Source organism: Mirounga angustirostris, unplaced genomic scaffold (genome assembly GCF_029215605.1).
Source record: "Mirounga angustirostris isolate CCGP_5_RB_7025 unplaced genomic scaffold, mMirAng1.0.hap1 SCAF_7, whole genome shotgun sequence".
NCBI classification, from domain to species: domain Eukaryota; kingdom Metazoa; phylum Chordata; class Mammalia; order Carnivora; family Phocidae; genus Mirounga; species Mirounga angustirostris.
Window position 1 is genome coordinate 15,501,510 of NW_026991715.1, and position 22,020 is coordinate 15,523,529.

The 22,020-nt window shown below is 36.0% G+C and overlaps 1 protein-coding gene and 1 non-coding gene across 7 annotated transcripts in view; both read left to right on the forward strand.

Moving 5' to 3' along the window:
• The window catches only part of DMXL1 (Dmx like 1), a 135,680-nt gene that overhangs the window by 102,525 nt on the left and 11,135 nt on the right, over nucleotides 1–22,020 (forward strand). For 2 of the 6 annotated variants that reach the window (XM_045891382.3, XM_045891401.3), the window contains 7 exons: nucleotides 8,079–8,165; nucleotides 11,079–11,200; nucleotides 11,905–12,046; nucleotides 15,087–15,137; nucleotides 15,396–15,456; nucleotides 17,155–17,282; nucleotides 21,353–21,445. In XM_045891382.3, the coding sequence (XP_045747338.1) occupies nucleotides 8,079–8,165; nucleotides 11,079–11,200; nucleotides 11,905–12,046; nucleotides 15,087–15,137; nucleotides 15,396–15,456; nucleotides 17,155–17,282; nucleotides 21,353–21,445 (684 nt within the window). Of the gene's footprint in view, nucleotides 1–8,078; nucleotides 8,166–9,451; nucleotides 10,000–11,078; nucleotides 11,201–11,904; nucleotides 12,047–13,845; nucleotides 14,133–15,086; nucleotides 15,138–15,395; nucleotides 15,457–17,154; nucleotides 17,283–21,352; nucleotides 21,446–22,020 lie in introns of those variants that run through there. The other 4 variants (XM_045891392.3, XM_045891411.3, XM_064595807.1 and 1 more) reach the window with 3 other exon arrangements.
• LOC123836313 (U6 spliceosomal RNA) lies at nucleotides 17,681–17,787 on the forward strand. The gene has a single exon (XR_006788936.1). It is a non-coding gene; the product is annotated as a U6 spliceosomal RNA (small nuclear RNA).

Sequence of the window (22,020 nt, forward strand, 5' to 3'; positions counted from 1 at the left end):
GCTTCCCGCTGAGCAGGGATCCCGATGTGGGGCTTGATTCCCATGACCTTGAGCCGAAGGCAGACGCTTAACGTCTGAGCCACCAGACGCCCTAAACGGAGAAGTTTTTAATGGACACATTGGACCTCATCAAAATTTGTTCTGTGTATGGACATCCTTTTTGGTGTCATATCTAAGAAATCTTTGCCTAACTTGAAAGTCACAAAGATTTTCTCCTGCTTTGCTCTCATTTTAATTTTACAATTGGTGAAGATTACTTCCATCACTGCAACTTTCCAGTGAAAAAGAAATCTGGGGTGCCTGGGTGGCTCAGTTGCTAAGCGTCTGCCTTTGGCTCAGGTCGTGATCCCAGGGTCCTGGGATCGAGCCCCGCATCGGGCTCCCTGCTCGCCAGGAAGCCTGCTTCTCCTTCTGCCACTCCCCTGCTTGTGTTCCTGTTCTCGCTGTCTCTCTCTCTGTCAAATAAATAAATAAAATACTTAAAAAAAAAAAAAAAAAGAAAAAGAAATCTAAAGCTCTGCCCTACAAAGAAATCACAACACAAAGGCATTGTTTAAATCCTACAAAAAAAATTTTGGAGTCATTTTTTTATATGGCACAAAGTATGGATTGCAGTTATTTTTTTTAATCTCTGTATCAGTTATTCACCACTCTTTTCTGAAAAGATTATCTTTTCCTCCACTAAATTGCCTTTTCCTCCTTTTAAAAAACGAATTGACATATATGTGTCATGGATTCTGTTTTGGACCATTGATTTATTTATCTTTATACTAATCTCCCACTGTCTTACTGCACTGACTAGAATTTCCAGTCCAATATTGAATAGAAGTGGTAAAAGCAGACATTTTTATTTTGTTCCTGTTCATTAAGTATGCTGTTATCTATAGGGTTGTTTTAGATATCCTTTATAAGGTTGAGGAAGATTTTCTGTTCCTAGCTTGTTGAGAATTTTTAATCAGTAATAGATGTTGGATTTTGTTACGTGTTTTTGTTTTTTCGTTTTTGGTTTTTTTTTTTTTTTTTTTTTTTTGCTACTATTGAGATGTTCATATGGTTCTTATTTTAGTCTGTTAATACAGCTAAATAATTTGGTTGATGAGTTAGTTTATGTTTAACTAACCTTTCATTCTCTGATTAAGCTTGATTTGGTAGTGATGTGTTTGTTATCTTTTTTATGTATTGGTAGATCTGTTAAAAATTTTAAGAGTTTTTGCATTTATGTTAATGAGGAATATTGGTTAATGGTTTTCTTAATGTTTTGGGGTTCTTTTTTGGTTTTAAACTAAAGCTGGACTCAGAAGATGAGTTGGGAAATACTCTCTTTAATTTTCTAGAAAAATTTGTGTAGAATTAGTATTATTTCTTAAGTGTTTGGTGGAATTCATGAGAGAAATCGTCTGGGCTTTTTTATCTACAGATTCAGTTTCTTCAACAGATAGAGGGCAAGTCAGGTTATTTATTTCTTCTTGAGTGAACATTAGTAGTCCATGTCTTTAAATAAATTTGTCTGTCTGGGGCACCTGGGTGGCTCAGTTGGTTAAGTGTCCAACTCTTTTGATTTCGGCTCAGGTCATGATCTCAGGGTCCTGAGATCAAGCCCTGCATCAGCCTCTGCGCTGGGCATAGATCCTGCTTGGGATTCTCTCTCCCTCTGCCCCTCCCCCCCCCTGTCCCTCTCTAAAATAAATAATAAGTAAAATTTAAAAAACAAATTTATCTGCTTCAAGTGTCAGATTTATAGGTGTAAAGTTATTCATAGTATTCCCCTATTTTTTTAATACACAGTGAAATCTCTGGGGATGTCACCTTTCATTTTTCTGCAGTTTTGAAAACAATTACTTCTTGAATATTTTTATTTCCTAATATTTTGAGTATTGGTGTCCTTTTATGTTCACTTGCAAGCTTCCCATTTCCTTGCAATATGCCTTTGATACTCTTTAGATCTCCTTTTACTTTGTTTTGTTTTATTATATCATTAGAGTAGTGCTGAAGTAATCCAGATGCTCACCTTCACGTTGTAGAAGGTGATAGTAACTGAAAATCACCAATGAGACCTGGAGTCTCAGGTCAGCTTTTCTGTAGATCTGTTGTGGGACCTTGAGCTCTTTACACCCTTGAAGGCTTCTTTACTAATGTATAAAATTAGGGTTGATAGTTTCAAACATGCTGACTGCTCTGATTTAAACAGTAGTGAAGTCCTGGATTTAGTCTGTTGTGGTCCTCTCTTCCTCAGTTTTTCAAGTAAGCTCTGTGGAACCTGAACATTGTTTAGATCAGTTCCTGTATAAAATTTCTCTTTTTTTAAATGGTGGTAAAATATACAAATAAACTTTACCATTGTAATTGTTCCAAGCGTACAGTTGTGTGGCATTAAGTTCCTTTATATTGTTGTGTAGCCATCACCACCACCAATCTCCAGAGCTTTTTCATCTTCCCAAACTGAACCCTGTCCCCATTAGACAGTAGCTCTCCATTTTCTCCCCCTCACCTAACCTAGCCCGCCACCTGCCATCCTGCTGTCTGTCTCTGTGAATTTTATTACCCTGGGTATCTGTGTAAGTGGGATCATACAGTACCTGTCATTTTGTGACTGGCTTCTTTCACTTAGCGTACCATCTTGTATGTATGTAGTATGTGGTGTGTATCAGAATCTCCTTTGTTTTTAAGCTTAAACGGTATTCCATTGTGTATACGTCACACATTCTGTGTAGCCATTCCTCTGTCAGTGGACATTTAGGTTGTTTCCATCTTTTGCCTGTTGTGAACAATGCTGCTGTGAACATTGATGTACACATAACTGTTTAAGTCTCTGCTTTCAGTTCTTTTGGATATACACCCAATCTATGGTAATTCTGTGTCTACTTTTTGATCTGCATAATCTCTTAAAATCTCTTTTAGCACTAATATTTGTATTCTTTTTTCCTCACATATCCAGCACAATCAAATTTTAAAGCATGGCCTGAAACCTTACATTAAGGTTTATATTAAACTTATATTAACCTTTACATTAAGACCATATTCACTGTGGGTTTTTTTTTTTTTACTATGATTTTATGTGGTATTGCCTTTAGCAAATTAAATTATATTCCTGGTACATGCAAGTCCTCTTTTTTTAGCTGACCACATCGTGTTTCCACTTCCTTCCTGGCCTACCTTAGATTTCATGATCCGTCATTATGATCAGTCCTTTACAAAAACCCTCAACCCTTTTGTGCTCTTCTCTCTCTGTTGTATTTGCCTTGAAAATTCCCAAACCTGTACATGCAGCTTTCTGTCTATTCTGTGCCATTGTAACCGAACCAACATGAGTTCCCTCCTCGGTGAGTCACAAATTCCAGGTTGAACTGTCACACAGAGAAAACTTTATTTGTAGCACATAAAGAGATCACAGGGAAAGGCTTCCAAAGCTTTGCATCCCCGAGCAAGGGTGAATGGATTCCTTTTATTTAGGATTAGGATGCATATTTAGATGGAGAATCCTGGTCCTCCTGTGCAGAGGCAGCGAAGGTCACGCATATGCCTTAAGGAAACATGCCTATACACATGCTGTATGTTATGCAGATAAGGCATGTCCTCCTCCTTGGGCGGAGGTCTAGTACTAAATGAGGTAAAGATAATCATCCTCATTCTAGAGGTCACTCTCTGGTCCATCTGTGCAAGTAGAAGTCGGAAGTTGAGATCACACTGGTCTGGGTGGCCTGGGCCAGCTGGAGGTCTTGTCAGGGCAGGTGCTGTTGCTGGAAGAGTGGTTTTGCTTTCTCTTTGCTTGACTTAAGAGATAAGCTGGAAAGAAGAGCTCAAGGAAAAATTGGAACAGAGGTCGGGGAGAACAAGCAAGTGGGCCGTAAAGGTCAGGTCTGGGGGTCTAGTTGGTGACATATTCACCCGAATAGCTGAACATGGATGAAGAAAAAGCACAAACCATGGGGGCTTGCCTTGAAATTTATAGCCACAAATCCCAAATTAAACTACCTGACCATCAAAATGACTCTGTAGTAAATTTGTTTTCTTGTTCTCTTTTCCATTCTCCCCACTTCTGCCCTCTTTCCTCAAACTTCCAATATTCCTTTGCTATTTCCCACTGGTGTCCTTGTTTTGCCAGCAAAGTAAGTGTAGGGGATTTAGACTAATCTTCTTACCACCAAATCTAACTTCTGCTCTATATGCAGATATTTTGTTCTGCCTTTTCTAATACTAGATAGGCTGTCACTTTTTGTCCAAGACCAGATCTTCCATTTGTACATTGATCCTCTCTCCGTTTTATCTACCCAAGGACTTTGCTTCAGTGGTTATCTTCCCTCCCTCTTCCATGAGAAATATTTATCTTTCCCTTAAATTATTCGCAGCATAAGCAAATATATTTTATTGTCTTACTTTCAAATGAAAACCAAAAAACCTACCTTTGAATCTTTCTACTCCCCTATTTCTGTAATCCCCTATCTAGGAAAATTCATTTATAGAATTGCCTATAAAATCATCAGAGAAGACTTAAAGAGTAATGTTGCAGACACCCTGTGGAGGAACCACCCAGTTAAAGAAATAAAACATCAATTCAGTTGAATGCCCCTGTGAATCTTCCCAAGTGGACTTCCCTCCCTATTCACCGATGTCACATGCCTCTCTGATTTAGTTAAGTGTTATCTCCAGCCCACTCCACTGAGATTTTACTAGTCAAAGTCACTCGCCCTTGACTTCCAGGTTGCTAAATTCAGTAGTCAGTTCTGTCTTTCTTTACTTCAGTTGTTCAGTACCCTTTGATACTGTTGACCGCAGCCACCTTCCTGAAACTTGCTTTACTTGGTTTCTGTAACATCATATTTGATGATTAAGTATTCATAGTTGGAGAATGTTTCCTCTTCTGTCAATTTATTCTGTCAGCATTTCTTTCCCCAAACTACTTCTATCTTGAATTGGCTTATCTTTTTCCTCTCTTAGAAACGTTGGGTGTCTCAGGACTTAGTTCTCTAACCTTTTCTCTTCCCTGTCTTTACTTTCTCTTTGGGCTCTCTCATGGTTTAAATATCACCCACAGCTAGCTCTTAAATGGTAACTCTTAAATCAGTTCTTTCTGGCCCATTCATTTCCTGAACTCTGGACTTGCCTTATTAATCTAATAGCTATCTCACCCTGAATGTCTAAACACAGAATTTTCTTTCTTCTCCTAGTCTTAATCCAAATCCCCACTTTTTCTTCACTTTTGTCTCATTAAATGGTACCTTCACTCACCCGCTTACCATGATGGTCTGAAATCTAGGAGCTATCCTTGCTTTTTCTCTTTTGCTCCTACTGTAATTTCAGTCCATTAGCAAAATTTATCCTAATCCCAACCACTCATTACTACCGCCATTGCTACCACCCTAATCAAATCCCCCTTTACCTCTCACCCCAGCTGCTGAAGTAGCCTCTTAACCGATCTGGCAGCCATTCTCACACCCTATATACTTTGCCTCACAACACGCAGGATTATCTAAACCCTTGCAGCGGCTTCCTAGCTTTAAAATAAAATCTGAACTCTTTATTAAGGCTTTTAAGGCCCTCTGCACACTGAATCCTGCCTGGTCTCCAAGCTCATTTCCTACCACTTGCCATTCATCTCAAAATTAAATATGCATAAGCTTTTGAGATGCTAAACACCATGCTTTCCCCCTCCCTCCAGCTGATTCTTTTTTTTTTTTTTTTTAAGATTTTATTTATTTATTTGAGAGAGAGAGAATGAGAGACAGAGAGCATGAGAGGGAGGAGGGTCAGAGGGAGAAGCAGACTCCCTGCCGAGCAGGGAGCCCGATGCAGGACTCGATCCTGGGACTCCAGGATCATGACCTGAGCCAAAGGCAGTCGCTTAACCAACTGAGCCACCCAGGCGCCCCCTCCAGCTGATTCTTATGCAGGTGATCTTTGGGCCACAGTATTAAGAACTAATGTTTTATTAAATCTAGGTAATGAGAGGACAGGAATGTATTTTCACATTGAAGAAGCTTTTTTTTTTTTTTTTTGAAGATTTTATTTATTTATTTGAGAGAGAGAGAGGGAGAGTGACGGAGATAGCGCAAGAGAGCATGAGTGGGCGGGAGTGGGAGAAGCAAACTCCTGCCGAGCAGGGAGCCTGACCTGGGGCTCCATCCCAGGACCCTGGGATCATGACCTGAGCGGAAGGCAGATGCTTAACAGACTGAGCCACCCTGGCGTTCCTGAAGAAGCTTTTTGAAGTTTATGCCTATTGGAGTTTTTTCTCCATAAATTTAAAGTTTGAAAAAGCTCTGCAGGTAAAATGAATATATTTCCCCCCCACCTACCCATTACCAGCAAATAACATACTCCTCAGTCGCCTGCAAATATCATTTGTCTTTCTTTTCCATTTCTTTAAAATCCAGTAGTGGACAGTTAGTGTGCTTTAGATACCAGGCAGATATGTGACTAAGTTGAGATTTTGTCATAAAATTACAGAATTTAACTTATACATTATATACATTTGATGGACCTCTTGTAGCCAGAGGTAAGATTATCCTTAGAAAAGAAGTTGACTTTGAAATCAACCACAATGTTTGGCAAGCACTGAAATTCTTTATGTTATCAGATGGTATTTTAGATTAGAATATATTTGACATCTTTATATCCAGTGACCATGAGTTTTGTTTGCATAGGATTTGCAGGGTTTGGTTATCTTACAAGTCTCAACTTGCCATTCAATAGGCTTCTTATTTGCCATTTTTAAAAATAGTGCTAACTCACTTCTCTTGGTCAAACAATGGACAGGCATTGGTGATGTTTTTATCTAAACTTTGCAGGAATTATATTTGTTATATTCTTTTTTTTAAAAGATTCTATTTTTAAGTAATCTCTATACCCAATGTGGGGCTCAAACTCCCAACCCTGAGATCAAGAGCTGCATGCTCTCCTGACTTAGCTAGCCAGACGCCTCAAGTTTGTTCTAATTTTTTTTTTTTAAGATTTTATTTATTTGACAGAGAGAGACAACAGCGAGAGAGGGAACACAGCAGGGGGGAGTGGGAGAGGGAGAAGCAGGCTTCCCACTGCGCAGGGAGCCTGATGCGGGGCTCAATCCCAGGACACTGGGATCATGACCTGAGCTGAAGGCAGACGCTTAACGATTGAGCCACCCAGGCGCCCCTGTTCTAATTTTTTGTCAAATTAATAACTTCTGTACTTCAAAATGAGTTGTGAACTATTTTATACTAACTCATTTTAAAGATTGAAGGTTAGGTGGTAAAATAAGATAAAACAGTATCCTACATTAACATTTCTAACTCTTAATAATTGCCTTGTCCTTTTACCTGTTTATTTCAGTAAATGTTGATTTTATACAATATTATCTTCTGCGTTCAAAGGCCTTGTATATACCTTCTCTGGGATAAGCAGAAGGTTGATATAGTTCCCTCATCTAAAGAATACTGAGTTATGGTCTGTTCATCTATTAAAATGACTTACTGACCTGGGCAAATTACTATGCCTTTCAGGGCTTCAGGTTGTTTTTTTTTTTATAAATTAAAAGTTGTTTTAGGCTAGGAGCCCATAAACTATGTTCAGCTGTCCATATTTGACCTGTTCTTCTATAGGTAGTAAACTAAGAATGGTCCTTATATTTTTAAAAGGTTGTTTAAAAAAAAAAAAGATTAATATGCAACAGTGATCCTCTTTGGTGTGCAAAACCTAAAAATATTTGTCTTTTTAACCTTCTAATATTTATAAAATATTATCCAATGATTATAATGCTAAGAAATAGGGCAGACAAATCTTTTTTTAATAATTAGAATGTCTTGATCTTTTAAAGTTAATTCATTTGTGTTAATTTATTGGGAACATACACAATTAATGAAGTTGTATCTTGTATCAACTGTCTTTTTACATATGGGAAGCCACGCTGGAAACAATTTAAATTTCCCGGGTCAAATAAGTTTTGTTTTAGGGATAATTAGCATGTAAAATAGTACCTTTGCTAGGAAATGTCTAAGAAGTTTCCTAAAATAATTAATGCAAGTATTAAATGACAGATTGGCATATACTATTTTTTTCTATGACTAAAATCACTATGTTTTTGTGTTTTCTTTCCTTCCATTTAGATAGAAGCAGACTTGGGATATCCTGGAGGTAAAGCAAGGATTATTCACAAGGAATCTGACATCATTACTGCCTTTGCTGTTAATAAAGTAAGTGCGTGGACTTTTTATTCTTTGATTATTAAGTATTCATTGTTGAAGAATGTCTCCTGTTTTGTCAGTTTATTCAGTATTAGTATTTCTCTTTCCCAAAGCTAATTCCTACTGCCCAAATTGCAATCTGAGTAAGTTACTTTATTTTATAAAATAAATTATATTGTTTGATAATTAAATTTATTGGATATTTTATAAAATAAATTATATTGTTTGATAATTAAATTTATTGGATATGTAGCAGATAAAATAATGTTTTATTACTACACAGAGAAATATCAAATATATATGCAGTAGCCTTTAGAATTTATATAACATATTATAGCATTTAATTCAAAAAAAGGTTTTTTATTTTCCTTATATGAATATGTTGAATGTGATTATTAATATTAGATCAAATTCAAGCTTTTATATGACTTACAGAAATTCTCACTCATTAACTTACAGCTACAGTAGCTGCCTAGTTTTTCCTTTACATTCCTTAGTCTTCCATTCAACATGTTCCTTAAAGCTCTCTGTGAGCTCCTTAAAGAAGGGGTAGCCTTAGCTGTGCAGTCTTCCCTAAATGCCCTGCTGTAGTTTTATTTGCACACACACACACACACACATACACTTCAGTGTGTATATCTCCTTTTTCACATATTCCTAATTTTAAAATAATTTTAAAATATTATTTAGATAAATACCCTATGGCATTATGCATTCAGTAATCAATGCACCAGTTGGTTCTCCATCTTCCTATGATACGTCTTTCTTTGATTTCTCCTAGATAGTTCCTTTATCCTTCTGTCCTCATCTTTCCCTATGTCCTTTGTCTCATTTCCCTCTTCTACACACCCCTGAACAGTGACTACTTCTGTTGAAGACAGGCAGGTTTGGAATCAGCCCTTTAACCAGACAGTTCTCCTGTTGTAATATCTGTGCAATATGGTATATACGTGTCAGATACAAATATAAAATTATTGTCTACACCCAACAAGTATCTTCCTTCCCTTGAAAAAAAATATGATTTTAAATATTCTGTGCTATAAAACAAACTTGTTTCTTTTTCTTTTCTTTTTTGGATATATATATATATAAGTAACTAGTAATGAACAGTCATCCACATATATAAAATCTGTTGTTCACCATGCAGGAAGAGTGTACCTGTTTAATTTTTATTTCTCCAGATTGATTATTGTTTTACATCCTTGCTAAATTTGTATATGAGAAATAATACCTTTTGCTTTAAATTGCATTATTTTAAAATGCTGATGAGATTGAACTTTTTCCCATTTGTTTAGTTGTGAATTATCTGTGTTAAGAACTGTGAAAGGCCTGAGATTTTTCTCTGCATTCAAGCAAACAAGTTATCTTTCTCAGTTTAATGGATGCTGTAAGAAGACACAGACTCCTGGACCAGAGGCAAAAGACAGTTTATTACTAATAGCAGAAGCAGTATCCAGGATATCAGCATTTATGCTCTGGTTTCCTCTGTTAACATTACCACAGAGTGGCAGGGAGGGGGCCAAATGATAACTGCACACAGAGTAGGTTGCATTATAGGAAAGGAACACTGAGTTTAGGGAACCTAAATCTTTTCTAATGGACATTAAGTGTACCTGCCCTTTGATCTGGAGGGAGACACCATAGGTATACAGCCATTCTGCAGAACAGACAGCAGTCAGTATGTCACTCACTGGACATTCAGAAACAGAGACCTGTGGAGAATTATCTCTGAGCAGTTTCATTATATCCTTTTTCCATTTATGTCTGGGGTATTCATTTTTTGTTTCAGTTCGTATTAGCATTTTACATAATGGAAATGTTAATCCTATTTTCTCTTTGTCATTTTATTTTCTCTTTTAGAGATGTACATTTTCAGTTCATAGATGTTTAAAATTTTATGTCATTTAATCTGACCAGTTCTTTTTGTTAAAGATTTATTTATTTTAAAGAGGGGTAGAGAAAGAGAGCGTGGGGGTGGAGGAGAGGGCAGAGGGAAAGAGAGAGAAAAACTGTTTTTTTAAAGACTTTATTTAAGAGAGAGAGAGAGCAAGAGAGAGCACAAAGCAGGGTGAAGGGCAGAGGGAGAAGCAGACTCCCCACTAAGCAGGGGGCCCAAGGCAGGACTTGATCCCGGGACTCTGGGATCATGATCTGAGCCAAAGGCAGACACTTAACCAACTGAGCCACCTAGGGGACCGAGAGAGAGAAACTTTAGCACACTCTGCACTGAGCCTTGATCTCACGACCCAGAGATCACAACCTGAGCTGAAACCAAGAGTCACTTAACCGACTTCATCACTCAGGTGCCCCTAATATAACCAACTTTTAATTTATGATTATTCTTTTTTTTTAAGTTTTTTTATTATTTATGATTATTCTGACATACTTTACCCACTCTTTTTCTACCCCAATACCTTTCCTTTGTGACCATTTCCCAAATTTTTTCTTGTTTAAGACTGAAAAGCTTTACATGAAAGTGATACTTATCCTATTTGAATAATGCACTGTTATTTCTTTAGTTTGATGTTCCTTATCTCCCTCACCTTTTTCTACCTTCTAGAGCTTCTATCCAACCCCTCCCTCCACATTTTGGAACTGTGCAAACGTCAGGGAGATTGTACCATACTAGCAGACTGGAGAGAGAGTGCTGGGAGAAGAAATAAAGTGGTACATGCATTACCGTTTAGAGGAGCCTTTTGTTAGATGCTCTTGAATTCTTAGAACATAAACATATCTCCAAGATCAAGCTGATAATTATTACACTCAGGATTTAATTAGTAAAATTAATTTTAAATATTCATTTGTGAAAATGCTGTCTTTTCTGTAAAAGTTTCTAGGGGCTATTTTGTAGTTTCCATTTTTAGAAGTAGTTCATATACTTGTGCTTTTTTTAAAAAAATTATGATATGATTTATTTTTCAGGCAAATAGAAACTGCATAGCAATTGCTTCAAGCCATGATGTTCAAGAACTGGATGTTTCTGGAATTCTGGCTACACAGATCTATACTTGGGTAGATGATGATGCTGAAATGGAAACCAAAGGGTACTTTTATACTTTGTTTTTAATTCAGTAACATTGTGTTAAAATGATGATATCACAGAACTATAGCTTTCAAGAGATTTTTAGAGGAATATTCCTAGATTGTAAGTATAGTGGATGCTGATATGATAAAGAGTGAAAAAGGGGTGGCAGGAGCTTTAAAAAAAGGAATTGAGGATTAGAAGAGATTAAAGTGAGAAATAAAAAAAAAAAGAAAAAGAAAAACAAAACACTAATTGAAAAAGATATATGCACCACTATGTTTACTGCAACATTATTTGCGTTAGCTAAGATATGGAAGCAAACTGAGTGTCCACTGACAGATGAATAGATAAGGAAAACACACACACACACACACACAGGAACATTACACAGCCATAAGGAAGGATGAGATAATGCTATTTGCAACAACATGGATGGACCTAAAGGGAATTATGTTAAGTTAAATAAGTCAGACTGAGAAAGAAAAATGCCATATGGTTTTACTCATATGTGGAATCTAAAAACACAATAAAGAAACAAACAAACAAAAAAAGTGAGAGATTCTGCAGTTGTTCACATATGAAGTTACTGTCTACGAGTTAGGAGTTAAGAGCTGAAGAAAATTTTAGAGGGAAATACAAAGGCATATATTAGAGCTTTCACGTAAAGAAGAAGAAATGAAGAACTGATGGGTTGCTTTCATTCCAGCTGACGTTCTTTTGTAGATCAGAAGACTTCTTGGTTATACATGCTCGTGATGATTTAACAGCTGTGCAGGGTACAACCCCATATACACACAGCAACCCCGGCACTCCAATCAACATGCCGTGGCTCGGCAGTACACAGACTGGCAGAGGAGCATCTGTGGTATGTAGAGTGCAGCACGCTGTGCACAGGGGTGCCTGGGTGGCTCAGTCAGCTGAGCGTCCGACTCTCGATTTCAGCTCAGGCCTTGATCTCAGGGTCCTGAGTTCAGGTCCTGCATTGGGTTCCATGCTGGGCATGGAGCCTACTTACTTAAACACACACACACAAAGTAAAAATATTGTGTTTAAATGTCTTTTTTCCCCCTCTAGTTTAATAAAGGATGATTTAAACATTTTTTAAAAATTCTTAACTTTTTATTAAGTCAGACTTGCTGGAAATTATAAATTTAGATTGTGAAGAATAATATGTTTTCATATGAAAAAATATGACATTTTAAATAATTTAAAATACATTATTTGCAACCTGCTGTTACAAATCAGGCATCAGCAAGCTATGGTCTGTGGGTCAAACTATTTTTGTATAAACGTGCTTGAGAATAGTGTTTACATTTTTCAGTGGTAGAAAAAAAAAGTCGAATGGTATTTTGTGACACATGAAAATTATATCAAATTCAGATTTCATTATCTATAAGTAAGTTTTATTGGAACATAGCCACAGTCATTTGTTTATATTTTGTCTGAGGATCTTCTTGAGCCCTGATTAAGATGTGATCCATGTTTATCCCTCAATGAGATTCTTTTATTAATACTTAATGATACATGGAGTCAGAGAAACCCAGGACCAGTAATTCTTTCTGGCTTTCTGGTGGTGTGGTTATTTTCTTTAAAAACTTACTGATATTATCATCTTTTAAAGGGAAACTTAAAGAGAATATACAAAATATATAAAAAGAAATGATAGGCAGTTTTTCCAACTCCAGTTTCGGAGAATACAATGCCCTTCTTCCTGTCACAGATTTCTTGCTGGTCTCTGCTTCCACACTTGCTCCCTGTGTTCTGGATACAGCGGCCAGAGTTGCTCTTTTTTAGAGCATCATTGAGGTTGTCACTCCATTGTTTAAGACTTTCGGATTTCCCAGTACAACTTTAAAAAAACAAGTCCTTCAGGTGGCCTCTCCAGTCTCTACTGTGATTTAACCCCTGGCAACCTCTGCAGCCTCATCTCTCTTCATTCTGTACTTGATTCGCTTTGCTCTAATTACAGTGGCCCTCTTTCTGTCTCTCAGACACATCAAGCTCCATTGCCCTGTCAGAGCCTTTGCCTTGCTTTCTGCTTCAGACGTTCTTCTTTTACCATTCAGATCTCAACTCAGGTTCCCAGGGATTTCCCTTGCTTCTCTAGTGAAGGCATCTGTCCCTCCCTACTCTATCCATAGTCAGTCTATATGTCATATTATCGCCCATTTTATCATCTTTAATGGCCTGTATCAGTTTGTCTTTTTTATTTTTTTTTAAAGATTTTATTTATTTATTTGAGAGAGAGGATGAGAAGAGAGAGAGAGCACATGAGAGGGGGGAGGGTCAGAGGGAGAAGCAGACTCCCTGCTGAGCAGGGAGCCCGATGCGGGACTCGATCCCGGGACTCCAGGATCATGACCTGAGCCAAAGGCAGTCGCTTAACCAACTGAGCCACCCAGGCGCCCAGTTTTGTCTTTTTTAATGTACTCTGTAATGTAAACTCTGTGAGAGATTGTTATGCCTGCCTTAGACACTGATGATCTCTAACTAGAATGGCGTTTGGCATATAGTCAGTGCTCAAAAAATTCTTGTTTTTACTACAAAGCATTATAATACAGAAATATACCTTTGTCATTCTTGTTAGGATGGAATTTTCTTTCTATCTACATCTTAGAAGGACTGCTTTTTTTTTTTTTAAGATTTTATTTATTTATTTGACAGAGACACAGCGAGAGAGGGAACACAAGCAGGGAGAGTGGGAGAGGGAGAAGCAGGCTTCCCGCAGAGCAGGGAGCCCAATGCGGGGCTCGATCCCAGCACCCTGGGGCCATGACCTGAGCTGAAGGCAGACGCTTAACGATGGAGCCACCCAGGCGCCCCAGAAGGACCTCTTTTTAGAGGGGATCATTGTGATTTGTTAGCATAATTAATCTAATTGGTCCCACTCCGTCCTCAAGAAAAAGACACCAGTATAATCAGGTGATTCTCTTTTATAAGGATCTTCTAAAGTAAGTTATGATTTTTTTCCTTTATAATGTTCTGCATATGCTGTTAGAAATTTTATTAAACCTGTGTTTATGTATTTTTTTGTTAATGGTTTTACTTTGATACTTTAGTCAGAAAGAAAAGTAAAAGAATAGGAATATTTAGGCATTTCTTTAATTAAAAAGGAACGTAAGATTTCAACAAGTTTGCTAAACGTAACATTCAGCAAGTTTTCTTTTTTTTTTTTTGTGGAGAATTAATGAAATATTTTCTTAATTCTGTTGCTTTTGTTTTCTAACAAAAAAGAATACTTGTTATGACCAACTTCTGTTTTGCAGTATAATTACAACCATAACCATCTTTCATTGTTTCTGTCCTTCACCGCTTCTGCTAGCCTGCTCTCTTCCTCCCTACCCAATCCCCACTTAACTCACAACTTTAGTCTAATGGACAATTTAAAATCCACAAGAACAACAACAACAAATCTACTCAGGATTGATGCTACAAACTTAGGATAACATAATTGTAGTTATGGTGCTGTATAAATAGGAATTGTTCTATTAATTAAAATTCTCTTTAATTTTACATATTCTTATTTGACAGGCTACTTAAATCATTGAAAATATGGGGCGCCTGGGTGGCTCAGTTGGTTAAGCGACTGCCTTTGGCTCAGGTCATGATCCTGGAGTCCTGGGATCGAGTCCCGCATCAGGCTCCCAGCTCGGCAGGGAGTCTGCTTCTCCCTCTGACCCTCCTCCCTCTCATGCTCTCTGTCTCTCATTCTCTCTGTCTCAAATAAAAAATAAATAAAATCTTTAAAAAAAAAATTAAAAAAAAATCATTGAAAATATGATTTAAAAATGGTTGTATAAACAGTTCCACCCTACCAATTAAAAATTTATACAATTTTCTGTTTACCTCTTTTTTTTTTTTTTTTCACATGCTTCTGCCTGTCTTTTTAACCTTATACTATTCAGGATTATTCCAATAAAATTAATGGGATCAGAAAAGAATTGGCAAGAAAGGAGGTAAGACTAAATTCTCAAGGTGAATTTGTTCTTAGAGCCTAGTCAGTGATGCAGAAAATGTATGTGCACTTAAACATAAGAGAGCTGAGCTATTAAATTTAATTTCTGTTACTACGTTTAGTATTTTTAGCACCCACAATGGTAGTTAGGAATCACAGAAAAGTAAATAAATAAATGTTATTTGAATTTTCTGTCACATTTTGTGTTTTTAATACTACTTTTTGTAACTATAGACGAATGATTTTTCTTTGTTAACAGATGATTAAGAAAGCTATTAATAATGTCAGAAGAATGACTTCTCATCCAACTCTTCCTTACTGTAAGTTGATAATAATTAGCCAGTGTTCTAAGGAATTTAAAGCAGGTTTTTAGTTTCACTTGAAAGGTAGTCAACTATTTTACATTTTTTTGTAGAGAATGTCTGCTAGCAAATAAAATCTTCATTTCAAATTTGGATAACAATAGAAAAAGAAATTTTCCTGAATTAATAGAGAAGGCTAACTTGATGCAGTAACTCTTCACTATGTTGACTGCCTATTTCTAAGTTAGAACATTTTATTTTTTAACATTTTTGGACTCTTTGCACAATTATAAGTTACAGTCATAATTAATTGTTTTAATAATTGGATCACTCCAACAATCTTTTATTACATAGATCAGAACCCTATCTTGGTCATTTATTGCCTCATCATAGTCACTTTGTATTTTATTAATATTTTGTCAGTTTGCCTTTTATCAGACACACTAATGGTTAATATTCCTGGGAATCTCAAAAGTTTTCTCCTTTAACAAGGAACTTAACTAATGGGGCATTTATTTGGATGTATTGAAGCAGAGAAAAAATAAAAAAGACAACTTTAAATATACTTTTGGGTTGGAATCAGTATTCTTATTGGCATCTCAGTATTCAGGTTTTTTTAATATGATTTTTAAGTTGTGCCTGTCATCAAGTTGTCCTACCACACAGTAATAAGCGCAGTGCCTGTTAATTAAAAAATATTCATGTTCCTTCAATTTCATAACATATAAAAAACTTACACTACTTTTATAATGAGAGATAATCTGATAGAATACATTTGACAAAACCAGTGTTCTTTTCTACTTCACTGTCCTAAGTACTGCAAGCAGCTATCATCAAAATTGCGTACCAGTGTCCAAGAGAAGGGTTCAAGAGAACCATATATTTAAAATGAAGAGAGGGTAACTTCCATTACTTACACTAAAGGTGTGAAATAATGTAAAAATTAATGTAAAAATTTATCAATGTTTTTACTACATTGAATACCATATTACTACTGATAATTATACTTAACATAAATTGAGTCGTCCGTGTTAAGCATATTTCTAAATGATTTATATGGATTATCTCGTTTACTATTCATAGCTGTCCATTAACTTGCATATCATTATTCCCCTTTTACAGGACAATTTGAAATGGGCTCGGAGATTAATTAAGATGCCTAGTATCACAAAATTAGTAAATGGCAAAGTGATGAATTAATAATTATTCAGCTTGTTCACATTCCTCAGTGAAACATACAACACATTTGAGCTATCCAGTCGATCAGAATAACTATTAGAAGTGATTTTTTTCTTTACCATGCATGACATTCAAGACTTTCTACAGTCTTTTTTTTTCCAGAGAAAATGTATAAGTTTAAACATTAATAGTTTAAAGGCTGATAAGAATTGGCTCTTTAGTTCACCCAGGAATTTGTTTACTGGTTATTATATAACACTGAGATAATTTCAGAAGGAAATAAAATTTACGGAGGTCTGATTTAATTGCTTCTGTTGTGTAGTGTGAGGGTATATTCTTAGTCAAATGAACGTACATCATAAAACTGTTTTTAAGATTAAAAACACTCAAACAAAATTTCATAAAGGTAAGTTCATGTAAATTGACTGTGATTCATTTCAAAAATGTTTCTTTCATAAAGCTTTTCACTTGGATTCAAAAATAAACCTTCCAAAGACTACTGCAATAAATTTGCCGTTTTTGCCCTTCATAATGCAGATCTGACAGGAGCTCAAGATGGAAGTGTCAGAATGTTTGAATGGGGCCATTCTCAACAAATAACCTGTTTTCGATCTGGTGGCAATTCAAGAGTTACGAGAATGAGATTTAACTACCAAGGAAATAAGGTAGTATATAAAAATATAAATGGGAATATGGTTTGATTATGTTAGAAGTTTGTAAATGTAACTAGTCTGTGTTTCTGAAGAGAACAGCTCAGTGAGCTAAGGATAAAGTATTAATCTATCTGAAGTCTTTCTTATAAAAGTCTTTTCAAAGAACACTTAGATTCATTTCATTCTTTCTCGAATGACATTTTGTGTATGCTTGGGTGTGTTGTGTGTATATATGTATATATATCCATTAAAATTCACTTAAATGATGTTAAGGACCAAATGATTATAGGACCACCATATATTACACATTTTTGATTAAATATTTCTACTTTCTTTGTCCTCTGGAACCTACTCAAAGTATGGTCAATTAGCAAGTAAAATCTGGGAGCTTATTAAAAACGCAGATTATTGTGCTCAGTTCTGCAGCACATATACTAAAATTGGGACGATACAGAGAAGATTAGCATGGCCCCTGCGCAAGGATGACACACAAATTTGTAAAGTGTTCCATATTTTAAAAAAAAAATGCAGATTATTACCTCTACTGCAGACCTGCTGAGTCACCATCTGCATTTTAACCAGATACTTTTGTGATTTTGTACATACATTAAACATTCTGAGGACTGGTCTAGAACAGGGCATCAACAAATCATGGCCTACCTACATTTTATTTGTAAATAAAGTTTTACTAGAACACAGCTACCTCACTCATTATTTGTTTTCTTTAATTACCTTTCCACTACAACAGCAGAGTTCAAGAAAGCAAAGACTTTATAGACGGCAGGCCTAAAATATTTACTATATGACCCTTTAAGAAACAGTTTTTCAACCCTCCTCTAGAATAGCCCTTACTGTCTTCACTTCCCATAGTCCTGTTTTCCTCAGACTGCCTCTCTGCCCCCCTAGTGTCTCACTGTCACTTTAAACAACAGGTACAGGGGAAACCAGCCTGCTCTTTTGTCTTCAGAGCTGTTTCACTAAAAAGACATGGCACCCTCCCAGGTGGTCCGTCTTGCCTTGCCTTTTCTCTCGACTTCCAAACCTTCACCTCTCCTCGTGTGTTGTTTGTATCTTGGTGTGCTGCATCCTCATTGCCTACCACATTTATCACTTAGCTGTGTTACCATTTCACTAAAGTTAATGGTAATTTTTCTCGTAGCTATGAAACAAACTTTTGAGAGCATATGGTTTCTATTAAGAATTGGCAACATTCTTTGCTCCTTAAGGGATAATTGAGGGGACTTAATCTAAAAGCTTTTAGAGTTCTACTGTAATTTCAGCTGTGTAACATATACTTTAGTGCTCATGCTTTTCTACTTTGGTTGTCAACATTGCTCCTAAGCTAGGCTCTGTACCTCAACTCTTACCTTTCTAATGTATTCTTCATGTTGCCAGTACAGTTATATAACAACAAATAATATAGTTGTATAACCACATTGTAAGGGAAGATCACATTATTGTTCTTTCCAAGAGCCCTTCAAGCCTCCTCATTGTATCTAGAAGCCCATATTTTTTGGCATGGCATTCAGTGCCTTCTGTAGTCTGAATTATTTTATAGACTTAACACTCACTATAGCCTTCCATATATACTATTTTAAGGCACAAAAAACTATTCTTCATTACCTGCCCAAGTATATTTAACAGGCAGTCAACTTACTGTCCATTCACCATAGGCATGATGGAGCCAAATAGCACAACATCTAAGCAAGCTATTTCCCTTAGTGTAGGGAGGCCTGCTATGGTAAATAGAACAGAGGACAGTAATGCTGGTCAGTTTGTCAATTATGAACAGAAATGGGCTGCCAACAGTTACTGAGCCTAAAAAGAGGCATTAAGCAGGATAAATGACCTATGAGGAACAGTTCCTCAGATTCAGGAAGATACTGCATTCTAAAATAAAAATAAGCTACTATGAAGTAAAGGCAGAAGAACAGGAAAGAATTCTTGGAAATTTAAAATGTGTGATTCCCAAAATTGGGAACAAATTCAGACTAGACCCAGGAAAATTTATAAAAGACATTAAAAAGGTATTTCAGAAGAAGGAAGAAAATGATGGAATAGAAGGAAGCACTATATTCAGAGGAATTATTAGAATAAAAATATTCCCAAAACAAAAATAGAATTTTTGAAAAGAACCTACCAAGTACTAGGCAGAAGTGTTGAGAAACCTCACATGCTTAGACACATCCTGATTATTTGATTTTTGTTTTTTTAACCCAAGAATAAAGAGAGCTTCTAGGAAGGGGTGGGGGTAAAATGATTACTTAGAACCTCTCCACCCCTTCTCTCTAAAATTAATGGCATTCGCCTACTCAAAAAGATTACACATAGGAAAGCAATATTCACAGAATTCTGATGGACAATGACTGGGAATTAGGTGTCATTATCTGTCCAAACAGTCATTCAAATTTGATGAAAAACATATTAAAAAATATATTTTTAACTGTGCAGAGACTTAACACATTCCATATATCCTTTCTGAACACCATATGTAGGTCTTCTCCAGAAAACAGGATAAATCACAAAAAGGATAGACCTTGGGAAAATATCTATAACAAATATAGTAAACAATGAGTTAATGTTTCTGATATTTGCCTTATCCAAATTTTTTAAAAGACAACTTAATAGAGAAGTAGATAAAGGATATGATCAGGTCAGTTTACAAAGCAACTATGCATGGCCAACAATCCTGACCAATAATTGAAGAAATGCACGTTAAAATTTTTCTATATACCAACAAATATTTAAAATTTTAGTAATAAGCAGTGTTGACTAGTGTGTAAGAAAAATGGGTATATAAATTGATATTACCACTTAGGATTAAATTTTAGCTTCACCTGCCAATGTTAAATGATGCCATTTGACAAAGCTTTCCCATTTCTAGATATCTATCCTACATAAATACTCAAAGGTTTGTAGAATATAAAAATATTTATTTATTTTAAAGATTTTATTTATTAGGGAGAGAGAGTGAGCGAGAGAGAGAGTGAGTGAGCGAGAGAAAAAGAGACACAAGCGGGGATGGGGGGAGAGGCAGAGGGAGAAGCAGACTCTCCCACTGAGCAGGGAGCCCAACACGGGGCTCGATCCCTAGACCCTGAGATCATGACCTGAGCCAAAGGCAGACGCTTAACCAACTGAGCCACCCAGGCGCCCCTGTACCAGAATATTTAAAGCAACACTTTGTAATAGGGAAAAATGGAAACTCTCTATAAGGAACAAGTTTTCAAAAAAGTTATAATACAACCATATAGTGTAATACTACACGGCACAAGAATGAAGTAGATTAAATGTACTGATATGAAAAGATGGCTGTAATAGGTAAAAAATGTAATTGTGGAACTGTGTATTTATTGTGATTCTCATTTTTTTAAAAACACTGTATCAATGTTTGACTATTCATAGAACAAATTTGAAATGGAACACATCAAATTGTTAATAGTTGCTAGATCTGGAGATGGGAGAGGGCAGGAGTCCAAAGTAGACATTTGTTTTATTTTATAAACTATATAAGTATATGTTATTTTTGTAATCTAAGGAAAAAAATGCTTAGTCTTACTCATCCTTTTATATCTGTAACATATACTCCGTCATTGGATAATTTTGACATTTTCTCAATCAGATTACTCTGAGTTCCCATAGTGGGAATTCTTTTACTGTAACAATCTTTTCATTTTACTTTCCACTCTTGTTGACACATTTTTCTTATATATATCTGGAAATCCTTATTTTTTTCTTTGTCGTAATGACAGTTTGCTATCTTATATATACTAAACGTTAGTTGCAAGACTTAATGTGTAAATCCAGTATCCTATTTGTTGAGTACTTTTGGAGAATATATAGACTCTGCTTTTGGTTAGTATAATAAAATGTGTGTCTGATGTTTGTTTCTTCTGTCTCACCTGGAGTTTTTTTAAGCAGCAGCTAAATGTTTTTCTGGACTAAATCCATGCAAAGGTGAAGTAAAAGTCAATTTATCAATTAAATATTTAAGATCAAAATATGAGATTCACAGTGAAAGTATGGGTTGATACGTGCTTTTGTATTAGTATTAGATACTTAAAAATTTTTTTTTCTCTAAGTTTGGAATAGTTGATGCTGATGGATATTTAAGTTTATATCAAACAAACTGGAAATGTTGCCCAATAACTGGAAGCATGCCTAAGCCATACCTGGTAAGCCAAAAATTCTTACCTTTAAACTTTTTAGAATTTTTATTTTATTTTATTTTTGTTATTTTTGAGAGAGAGAGAGAGTCAGGGGAAGGGCAAGGGGAGAGAGAGAATCCCAAGCAGGCTTCATGCCCAGCATAGAGCCCTGCATGGGGCTCAGTGTCACAACCCGAGATCACAACCTGAGCCGAAATCTAGAGTGGGACACTGAAGTGACGGAGCCCCCTAGATAGCCCTTGAATTTTTATTTTTAAGAAATCAAGAATATATATTTGAGGCAATAAATATTAAAGCCAAAAAGTAAAATCTATGTAGTTCTGTGTATTCAGTCACTTTACTATAAGCTACTGTCCTTGTGTTATGTGAAAATTAGTCTGTGAGGTATAAAATTTCTTAGTCTCTGGTAACTTGGAAAATTAACCTGTATCGAAGAAACATGGTACCTCCAGAGCAACGTGTGGGTTACTCAAGCCCTTTTCCAGCCTCACTAAGCTACAGTGGGGATTATACCTAAAAAGAATGATCAACAGACCACGCATCTGGTGTTTTTCTTTTTTTTTTGCGTTTAGCCCTTATGA